This window comes from Oryza sativa, chromosome 1, assembly GCF_034140825.1.
Source record: "Oryza sativa Japonica Group chromosome 1, ASM3414082v1".
NCBI lineage: Eukaryota > Viridiplantae > Streptophyta > Magnoliopsida > Poales > Poaceae > Oryza > Oryza sativa.
This window is the reverse complement of record NC_089035.1, coordinates 30,295,021-30,306,359: the sequence shown is the minus strand read 5'-3', so window position 1 is coordinate 30,306,359 and position 11,339 is coordinate 30,295,021. Positions and strand designations below refer to the sequence as shown.

General features: G+C 41.0%; 1 protein-coding gene and 1 long non-coding RNA gene across 2 annotated transcripts; one reads left to right on the top strand and one right to left on the bottom strand.

Moving 5' to 3' along the window:
* The first annotated feature begins 503 nt into the window (after positions 1 to 503).
* On the top strand, positions 504 to 6,156 carry LOC107281398 (uncharacterized). Its single transcript, XR_001546727.3, has 3 exons — positions 504 to 643; positions 4,509 to 4,592; positions 5,761 to 6,156. It is a non-coding gene; the product is annotated as an uncharacterized lncRNA (long non-coding RNA).
* A 2,410-nt stretch (positions 6,157 to 8,566) lies between these two features.
* Positions 8,567 to 9,584, bottom strand: LOC4325944 (uncharacterized). The gene has a single exon (XM_015773974.3). It carries the CDS (start codon positions 9,515 to 9,517, stop codon positions 9,011 to 9,013), a length of 507 nt encoding a protein of 168 aa, XP_015629460.1. The 5' UTR covers positions 9,518 to 9,584; the 3' UTR covers positions 8,567 to 9,010.
* Positions 9,585 to 11,339: the final 1,755 nt, after the last annotated feature.

The following is an 11,339-nucleotide window of genomic DNA, read 5'->3' as shown; positions in this document are numbered from 1 at the left end:
CAGCGGCTAGAGCACTAGCGTTGGCGTTCTGCTGTACATGGCCATTGGCTACCACAGCCAAGGCATCAAAGCCTAGGTCACCAGGCGGCGTGACCAGACCCCGAGCGGCTAGGGCAGAAGCCGCTAGGTCCTCAGCTGCTTGGCCTTCCATGGCGATCGGGCGTCCATCTCCATCTTCGGGCGGCGGCACTCCATCTATGGGAGCCAAGGGCGTGGGGAGGGAAGGAGGAACGGCGGCATAGGGAGGAAAGGAGGAACGACGACGGTAGACTCGGACGAGATGAAAAGATACGATCGATCAAGTATGCAGAAGGCAGAAGGGCAATACGGTCACTTTAGGGCAAAACACATGTATTTTAGTTAAGAAAAGTGATTAAAAGGACTGAATATCATGTAAAATAAAGTGCCAACGTTTCAAGGGTCGTTTTAGCGAAGTCGACGATTGGAGTCCTATAACTGCGAAGCGCATTGTTTGGAGTCCTATAATTGCAATTTTCTGCTTTTCGCCATGGGGAGCATCTCCGGCCACACATTAAACCTCCGATTCGTGCAAGGTTCCGGATTTACTCGAAGCCTCCGTCCGATACGCGATTGGGGATCGATGGACCGAGAGGGGATGCAGCAACCAGGGTCCAGGGTCCAGGTACAATCCGCTCCCGCGATTCCCTTCTCCTTTTCTTCCCTTCTGTTGATTTTGCCTCATTAAAGTCGTGTTCATGAGATAGGATCGATTAATTAGATTTATTTTTTTAAAAAGTTATTAGATCTTTGTTTTCCTTGGTGGTCTTGTGGAATTTTGCATCCTGCTGAATCAGATAGTGGAAGCAGGACCCGGAATTGATCGTGGTGATTTGGGATATTCCCAATACGTACTTTAGGTGTCACAATTTGCCTCATATCTTGGTTTACTCGATGGTTTTGGTTGATTTATTCAGCTTTCAGAGTAGATCCGAGTATCCGACGCAATTATTGATATATTCACCATTCAGAGCTGATCCGACATTCCGACGTGATTCGAGGAAATAATCCTCTATCGTGCGGTGAACTTCCCCTATGTTGAGATTGCATATGTACTGAGTGTATTGGTTTTTGTCGTCGGGCAAGCTGGTTTCTGTATTCATCGTGTGATTTGCCATTTTTTTTGGTTTGTGATAGTACAATAAATTTGCTTGGGTACTTATACAACTTGATTTGGATAGTTACATCACTGCTAAAGCCAAAAGGTGCCATGCTCGAAATAACTCTCAAGGCGTCATGTTTGAATTGTTGTGGAACTATTTGGGGAAAACAAACAAAAAGACTCATGGTTAGTTTTGGTAATGAGTGTGGACAGAACAATGATTTGGGGTATTTTTATGGTTAAGAGGGACCATGTATGTACTGGGGTTGTTAAAACTAGCATATTGTTCTGCGTCAATTTGCACGGGGCTAGACTAAAGTAGAATTTAATTTGGCATACAACTATTAACATTTGATTCCAAAAGTATAATTGTAATCTATAAACAATGAATTTTAAAATTCGAATTGGAATTGGCATACAACTCTTAGCATATTTTTTCCATATATATAATTGTATTTTCTATACATTTGTTTGTAGAAGTATGATTGGAATTCATAGCTCTTAGCTTCTTTTCTATTAATATAAATAACACAATTATATTTTCAATACAACTATATTAATTGATCTACACCATTATATTTTAGATCCGTCACGGTTGAACGGTCAATATCTTTCTCTTTTTTTTCGATTATTGTGAGAATTTCTAGCCTCTAAAACAAACATGCTGCCTCCTTTTTGAGATATCTTTATACCATAATATAATATAGATAGATTAGGTAAATACGAAGATTCAGCGCTGTAGACAACTGGATAAAAACCTTACTTATATATTGATTCCATATTCCTACCGAACAGATAATTATGTGCCCATATTGAAAACTACATCATAGAAGACATCGGTTTACCTATGTTTCTACAGTCATCATTTCATTTGTCTTGTCATAATTTTGAGGATAATTAAAGTTTCTCATTTCTATCAACATATTTTAGTAAGTAGTAAGAAATGTTCTTTCTAGAACTATGATTTGTACCAGAGTAAAGGGCGTGGTTTTTCTTAGCATCTTTTTATTATTTATTATTATTTTCTAGAGAAGAGTAATTTTTACCCCGCCTCTATATCCAATCGGATATATACAACCTTTTAAATTAGGAACTTAGCCCCTCAAACAACCCAATCTGAAATTCGCTACTATAAATATTTAAACTCAGGATCTTCGGGTGCTACTCAGGTCACTGCAACCACTAAGCTACATGCCCTTTCTTAGCATCTTGCCTTTCAGAAACCCATATGACCTCTTCACTGGCAACTTAAGGCATAGTGCAGCAATTGAACACTTCCTTCAACAATGTTTTGAATATGAGCCAAGATTTCCAGCTTATCATATGTGGTATTATTCTCGCTTTTTCCTGAACTAAACTCCATATCAAAAGTTATCTTTTAGACAAAGAGATATCTCAACACTAATGATCCTTTTAAGTCTAGCTATGTAGTCTCCATAGTCTACCTTCCTACAGCTTCCAGCAAAGCATACTGGTATGTTATCAGGCATATCTAACTACATCGATGACCACCAAATAAATTTTGGATCTAAAAGATAGATTTATCCCCATATTTGGTTTCATCAAAGCCTTCTTTTCTAGTTTTCAATCGCTCCTGTTTCCATAAACATCTGCATAGACAAATTGAACTCAAGTCTCGAAATGAAGCTTTTTGCCTCTTTTTTCTATTATGCCGATATGTCCACTTTTGGGAATGTAAAATTGCATAGATTCTCCAACCCCTGCGTGATGCGGCTTCTACGATTGTACTTTCAACATAGGAAGCATATCTTCATCTCATGCCATAATGATATAGGGTAATTGCAGATAGTTGATGAAGCATACCTTCTTTTTTTTTTTTACTTCCTGTATCCTTTGTTATTAGATTTATTCCTTTATGTTTTTATCCACTAATACACCAGTGCATTTTATCATAGAAGATAAAGGGGAGAAAATTATGTGGTTACAAAGTTCCGGACTTGCAGTTACTTGAGAATGCCCTGGATCATGCCTGGAGCAATATCATGCATAACTGTGACGTCCTTCAGTGACCCAGATCTCAGCCACAGGATCCATTCTACATCAATTTAACAACATATTATCCAGACTAAGGCTGTCTTGAAGTCTAAATCCTTTTATTATCCTGTAACTCATCAGCTACTTAATGACATATTTTGTGCCTTAGGGAATCAGTTGCAAACTATTCCCTCCATAAAAATATAAGAGATTTTGGCTGGATGTGGCATGCATTACGAATCTGGACAGGCTCCCAGATATATCACATCCGGCCAAAATCCCTTATATTTTGGGACGGAGGAAATATGTTGCATGGTTCCTTGCATTGCACATTTCACCGAGTGGGACGCCCAAACATAGTAATTCTTCCGATGGCATGTATACAACGAACAGCCTTCAGAGACCATGTTGGTCCTAGGTATTTTGAATTGCTTTAACCTTTATTATCAAAATGAATAGCTCACAGTAGTGACTCCCATTTTAAAAAGAGAGACTGTCAGCCTGTGTAAAATAATAAGTTTCTTCAGACCTATTATAATTTAGGGGCCATTAGTTGTATCGTTCTATTTTAGTTTTCTACCATTCAACTTCACAGCTCACCATGTTTCTCTAGTTGAAAAAAATGCACTCTTTCCTTGTTGTTAACGATTTAATGATGCCTAGTTCTCATATAGATGGTCAAAAGTCCCGCCCGACAAGGCACGGCCCACAAGCCATCGGGCCGGCACGGCCTGATCGGCACTTCGTGCCGGGCCGTGCTGGCCTATGGGCTGCACCTCCCGCCCAGGCACGGCACACCAGCTGTCGGGCCGTGCCGTGCCAGCTCGAAGGCACGGGTGGCCCATCGGGCCTTTTTTTAAATAAGTCTATTTTTCATCCCTCCTCTTTGGGCTGTTACATATGTATAGTTAAAATAAGTCTATTTTCCATCCCTCCTCTTTGGGCTGACATATGTATAGATAAAATAAGTCTATTTTACGTCCCTATTCTTTCATCCATGGCATATAATATGTCTATTTTTACTCCCCTATTTTTTTGTGTATCGGGCCTGGCTGCCGGCCCATCATGCCGTGCAGGTGGAGGGGCCCAGGCATGGCCCGGTGGTCGGGCCAGGCCCGTGCGCCGTGCTGTGTTTGGGCCGGGCCGTCGGACCTCATGCCTTTTGGCCATCTATAAGTTCTAGGCTCGTTCAAGGGGTAAAAAGAAACAGTGCACCTTCTATCGTTATTCTACTTATTGTCATATCTGCTTTTCTGCTCATAAGTGTAGAGGCAGGAAGCTACAAGTTTGGGATTTTTGAACTTGTTGAGAGGACAGTGTCGCTTGTGTTTTTTTTTTCATAAGTTGTAAAACCACTTATCCTTTTGTATAAAATTTAATTTTGTGTTTGTAGGAGAATCGATCCGAGGACACACTTGGTGCCTTGGAGGTGCCTCTGGCTCTGTCCTATGCTGTTCGGCCACGTCCTGCTAGCAAGGTATATCCATGTTGTGAAAATTATATATACAAATGTTCTTCAACGGTTTGGCTTGTTTGACTGTCTACTGCTTAGGAGATTTGGGCCTTGTTTTAGATAGATGGTGCATTTTCTCTGTGGTTTTTCTTCTTCTCTTGAACATGCAGGAGAGCTGAATTGCAAAAACACACACACCACACAACCTTCACACACTAATTTACACGAGCCTGGAAGGCTGGAACAAACAAAGAATGACCTCCGGTGACATAGTTAACCTATAGTTGGGAGGACTTTAGACCCAGCCAATCACCACAGATGGGCCTCCTCAGTTTTCATCCGGAGAACGTCCAGCACCCTGGAAGGAGTGCCCTCAAAAAAACACAAGCATTTATGTGCTTCCACAATCACCATGCTCCCAAGATGATAAGTGAGTTCAGCCTTTAGATATTTGGTGTGCAGGTCTTTAATTCGTAGATTTAAGGTGGGAATAGGATTGTATAACATAGAGCTGTTCCTACTTGCTTTGTGGGAATGGAATAAAGGGGTTACACAGGAATAGGTTACGGCCGTGTTTAGTTCATTGTGAAAAAAAAAATTTTCGACGTATACGGATACACATTTGAAGTATTAAACGTATACTAATAAAAAAAATTACAGATTCCGCCTTTAAACTACGAGACGAATCTATTAATCCTAATTAATTTATCAATAGAAAATATTTAATGTAGCACCATATTGTTAAATTATGGCACAATTAGGCTTAAAAGATTCGTCTCACAATTTACATGCAAACTGTGTAATTGGATTTTTTTTCGTCCATATTTAATGCTCCATTTACCTTATTCGGATAAGTCAGATATATATCTAGGATTGCAGGTGCTGTCAGCTGTGACAGTACACATGTGGGTACAGGAATACTCCCTCCGTCCAAAAAAACAAACCTTTGTTTCCGTGTCCAACATTTGACCGTATGTCTTATTTGAAAAAATTATGAAAAAAATTAAAAAGATAAATCACGCATAAAGTATTAATCATGTTTTATCATCTAACAACAATAAAAATACTAATTATAAAAAAAATTTATATAAGACGGACAGTCAAACGTTGGCACGGGAACCCACGGTTTGCTTTTTTTTTTAAAGAACGGAGGAAGTAGGCTTTTCAGGTGTGATATCCTTTTTGTTAGCAGATGTGTACATAATTAATATTCTGGCCAAAGCTGGCCACAGCAGTCGTGTCTTCAAGAACGAACCCCGAAGCTGGCCGTTACTAATCAACTCAATCATCGAAGAAGCACGGATTTGGGTCGCTGCAGGGATCGAGCTGCCTCCAGCTGGTAGTTTAAGCGCGGTAGCTCTGCTAGGTCACAAAGGTGGTTGGGAGGAATCCGTGTAATTTTTCTTTGGGCGGTATGTTAGTATGGCCGGATGTTAGAACTATCTCCTCCTTAATACAAAGATGGTTTAATCAACATAAAGTTGATCTTACTGAATTAGCATTGAAATTTGTTGTGAAATAGACGATTTGTTGAAAAGTTTTACTGCACTGTGATCTATGTTATTGTTATATACTTGTAAGGTTCATATATCTATTTATCTATCTATCTATTATATTATTATGACAGCTTTGAAAGAATACATCACGTTCACTGAGAAGGCTAGAAATTCCTACATTAATCGAAGAAAAAGAGAAAAATATGAACCGTTAAATCATGATGTGTCTGTTTTATAACGTTGAGATTGATTAGATATCTATAGTAAAGGAAACTATCTAGAGAAATTAATCCTACTCAGACTTGGTAGAAAAAGTTTGCTACTCTACGCAACAAAACAGAAATCATGTTGGAGTTATGTCCGGACACTCAATCGGACAAGGTCTCGCTACTACTACATGTATTTCTTTATATAGTATACGTTTTTCTTAATAATATCTATGGTACACGTATACAGATAGTCAGACACCACGAATACAACAGTAACACAAGGCCTCATCTGTATATACGTTTATGGATAAATATATATGGTGGACTGAGGATATATATTATTAGTTTGGTTGATTGATGGTTGATAAAGGGCATCAAAGTTGGCACGTACATGCCGGAAACTCTAATAGGCGATCGATCGCCCTGGCTATGGGGTAGCGATCGCCTCCCCCCTCCCCCCCTCCCTCCCTCTATGTTTTCTTTTTTGGTACCGCATTACTTTCCTATTTTAGTAAATTTATGTACCTAAAGTTTATACACCTAAAGTTTAGAGACCCAAAATTTATAAATCAAAAGTTTATATATCCGATTCAAATTTGAATTTGAATTCAAATATTATATATATATATATATATATATATATATATTATTTCTATACATCTAAATTTTATACACCTAAAGTTTATAGACCCAAAGTTTATAAGTCAAAAGTTTACATACCCGATTCAAATTTGAATTTGAATTCAAATATTTTTTATATATAGTATTTCTATACATCTAAAGTTTATACACCTGAAGTTTATAGACCCAAAATTTATAAGTCAAAAGTTTACATAACCGATTCAAATTTGAATTTGAATTCAAATATTAGTTTATAGACCCAAAGTTTATAAGTCAAAAGTTTACATACCCATTTCAATTCTGAATTTAAATTTAAATATTTATGGTGTAGTAGAAAGAGAAAAAAGAGAGGAGGAAGGGGGGAGAGGAGGGAGCGACGGAGGTAGGGGAGGGGTGGGGCCCATTAGGCGTACCCCGTACATGCAGCCTGTTACTGCCCAGACAGCAACAAAATAATTCTGAAAATAAAATAAATTATGAAGAACAAATAAAATAAATTTAGAAAACAAATAAATAATTATAGGAGTTCAAGTAGAAAAATAATTTATAAATAAAAAATATCGAATGAAAAATATGGAATTTTCAAAAAAAAACATCTATAACACAGATGACAAATGACATTAAAGAAGAGATAAGTAATAGTTCTGTAAAGGAGTAGAATGGTGATGGTTGATGGGACATCTAAAAAGTATTAACAAAACCCCAAATTGAATTCCAAAGACTATTAAAAGGAGGGACGACGGACATGTTGTTAAGCAATACGGTCATGACGGTTGGCAGGACTTCTAAAAAGTAAAAGGTAAACACCCAATTATAATCATGTCTGATTTTAAAATCTTAATGACAGTAAAGAGGGGAAGCAGCAGATGAGCTGTAAAGCAGTACAGTGGCAAAGCCCCAGATGGTTTGGCGGGACTTCTAGAAAGTAAAAAAATTGACCCACACGATAGTTATGTTTGATTTTTAAAATCCCAGTGACAATAAAGAAAGGAGGCAGCGGATGGACCGTAGAGGAGTATAGTGTCAGTGTTTGATGGGACTTCTCAGAATTATAAAAATGAAACCCAACAAGATAATAAACTCTCAAAACTACAAAATCTAATTTTAAAATTCAATGATAATCATGTTCGATTTTAAAATCTCAATGACAATAAAGAGAGGAGGCAACGGGCAAGCCGTAGAGTAATACGGTGGCAAAGCCGCTGACGGTTTGGCGGGACTTCTAGAAAGTAAAAACAAGGACCCAAACGATAATTATGTTCGCTTTTTAAAAATCCCAATGATAATAAAGAGATAAGGCAGTAGACGGGTCGTAGAGGTTTATAATAACAGTATTTGACGGGACTTCTCGAAATTATAAAAACAAAACCAATGTGACAATATAAGGTCCAATTTTAAAGGTTCTAAGAAGAATGAATAGAAACAGTGATAGATCGAGCATACAAATAAAGAAGGGGTGACAAAAGTGGCGTAGCAACTGGTGTGACTTTTAGTAAAAACTATAAAATTAGAAATACGGGAATGATAAGGATTGGTCTTTCAAAGTTTTAAGATAACGAGATAACTACTTAATAAATTTTAAGTAAAATCATATTAAAATATAGATAATTTTGTATGGGTGCTAGGCACGCAATTGCACGGATCACCCAAGTTGACACTAGAAAGGAACAGGTACATCGAAAGTACTTATTGACTTCAAATAATTTTTCAGGATATTACATATGACATCATTCGGAACAATTTGTGGCCGAAACTGGAAAGTTACAGGTTGTACTGTAATCCGAGCCCTAGTGTATCTTCTGTGGTTCCTTTGATCATTCTGAAAACCAGAGGCTTTGGAAGATACTGTATCAACAGGAACTACCGGTGAATCAGCACAGGGTGGAGGAACCGTTTTTGGTCCTGAAACTCGGTCAAAACCATACAGCTGCGCAGGGTGGAGGAGCACTTGCAATCACAGCTGAGGAATCGATCTTTTCACAATCCCTTTTGTTCCGGTTGTGCAATCGGGACACACACTGCTGGGGAATTATGATGTTGCCGGCGTCTCCGTCTCGGGTCCCAGCAGTGGAGCACTGACGTTTCCACAGGGGTTGCACAGCCAGGGCCCCAGGGCTCAAGCCATGTCAGACACTTTTGCCGGCCTCTCCTCTGGCGCCGCCTTGACCTCGTCGCTGCAAACGAAGAACATGTAGAATCCTGCAAGAATTGTGAAGACGGACATAGCCCACACGACAACGGCGACTGGGAAAGGCATAAGCGCAGCTACTCTGTAGGTGAACAAGATTGTGAGCACCGTGGAAAGGACCCAAACACCGGCTTTGACATGGGATCTGCGGGGGGAGCTGCGAGGCAAGCTCTCGAACAAGCGGAGCGCGCAGAAGAGCGAGATGAGCATGAGGAAGGCGGCCAACACAAACGCGACTGACCAGGGGTCACGCCGCGAATGGTAGATAGCTGCGCCGCAGTTGATGGCAAGGATGGTGAAGGCGAAGGCCGATGTACACGACGAGCTGTCTTTGCTAGGATCCGAGGAGCATGATGGTTCGTCGGTGCATTTGCCGGAACCATCTAGTGCCTCGTAGTCAGAGATCGGTGGAGCTTCCCTGCGGAGACTCGACATCGTCGACGCTTCTGCCTTCGGCGTAGGAAGGGATATCTAGCTTACTGATGTTTGGAGTTCAGAGAGTGCCCAGCAGGCATCATGCCTCTGCATATATAAGTCTTTACTCTGCATAATAGAACATGATTGTTTCCGCGTTCTCTTTTCCGGGAAAGTGTTTGTTTCATTTTTTTCCCCGGGAATACGCGTTTGACCGGGCATCGCGCGTCGTCGCCGTTACAGGGAGGCGAGCAGAAATGACCGTGACAATTTGACAGCATGAGCCTCTCGGGATCATGGGATGTGATGCGTAGTACTCCGGGAACTGGAAGGACGATCAGCGACGCCGGAATCCCACGGGCAAACCCGCATAGCAGAGGCGTCATGTCTGACGGCGGAGCTTCGGCCAGCGAACGGGGACAGAGGCGCGAGGACTGCGGGTTTCCCCCGGCACGTTTTATGGGTTCATGGAGCGTGGGCGGACACTGGGACAGTGACAGCGGTCGTCGGCTGCAGAAAACTGTGAATTACTTGAGGCCTTGTGGTGTGGGGAATGATATTGCCTGTTTTGACGGGAACCTAACGGAGACCGAGGAGAATAGAGATCCAGTATTCCAGTTAATCAGTTATGTTAGTGCCTGTGTTGGGGCAGCGATCAGCTTTGCAGAAAGGATCCGGAGCAGCTGAGGCCCATCAGATGCGTGAATTCAGGTGAGTGATGGAGATCGATGGTTATCATGGGCTAATTTGGCTCATGAGGTTTTGCTGCCGCAGCATGGATCGATGGAGTCAGCTCAGCAGCCCCAGAGGAGGAAGATGAATTTTACGCCGTTATAACTTCGTGGAGTGTGAACCGTTTGCGAAATTTCTTCGAAGTTACGGGAAACGTGCTAGCAGGTAGTACAGAGCAATTTCCTGGGGTGTTACAGTCGCCGTGACGGAACAGAAGAGTGTCTTGACCTTCTTCTGCTAAAGTCGCCCTTTGGTTTCTTCCGTGAAGGTGCTCGCCATACGGGCTCATCTTTTCTCGCTTATACTTATATTTATTAGATAAAATTTAAATTTTTAATTTTAAATTTAAAGTTATTTTTTATTTTTTTATTGAAGTTTATTTTTCAACCTTTATTTTTTAATCACTAGGAACACATATATAAAAATTTTATTTACCAATTATTTTTCGTTTGCTAATATGCCATAAGGGAAACGAAATGGTCGGTTCGGATAACATGAAGACAAAAATAACAATAAAGAAAATCTAGAAAAATCAAAACAAAGTGGATGTAAAACAAAGAAATATGGGCGTTTGAAATACAGAAGAGGGGTGCTGTTATGCACATTACTCACTAATGTTCGTATCTTGGGCTCGGTACTTCTGTCCACCAATTTTCGAACAAAGGATTTTGTGGGGGAAAATGTAGCATTTAACTCATGTAGAAAATTTTCCTAGTTGGTTTTTTGGACCAAAGGATTGGAGCTTTCAAAATTATATGAAACTCCATTGGAATTAGGGGTGGATGTCGAGTTGGCTCAGCTCGGTCTGGCTCGTTATCCTAACGAGTTAGAAACCAAGCTCGGCTCGGCTTGTCTGCAAGCTCGAGCTAGCTCGTTTAGCTCGTGAGCTTTGGGGAGAAAGCGAAAAGGGGAGGAGAGGCGCCTGGGGAGCGGCGTGAGCGGCGACATCCAAGGCGGCGTCGGGCGCCGGGGAAGAGCGGCGACATCCACGGCGGCGCCGAGCGCCGGGGAAGAGTGGCGTGGGCGGCGGCGGTGGTCGCTGCCTCGCTGGGGGAGAACGGCGCGGGCGGCGGCATCCGCGGCCGCGTTGAGCGTTGGGGGAGACCGGGAG

Excerpts from the sequence above, each read along its gene's own strand:
- LOC4325944 (XM_015773974.3), bottom strand. The coding sequence starts at position 9,517 with ATGTCGAGTCTCCGCAGGGAAGCTCCACCGATCTCTGACTACGAGGCA.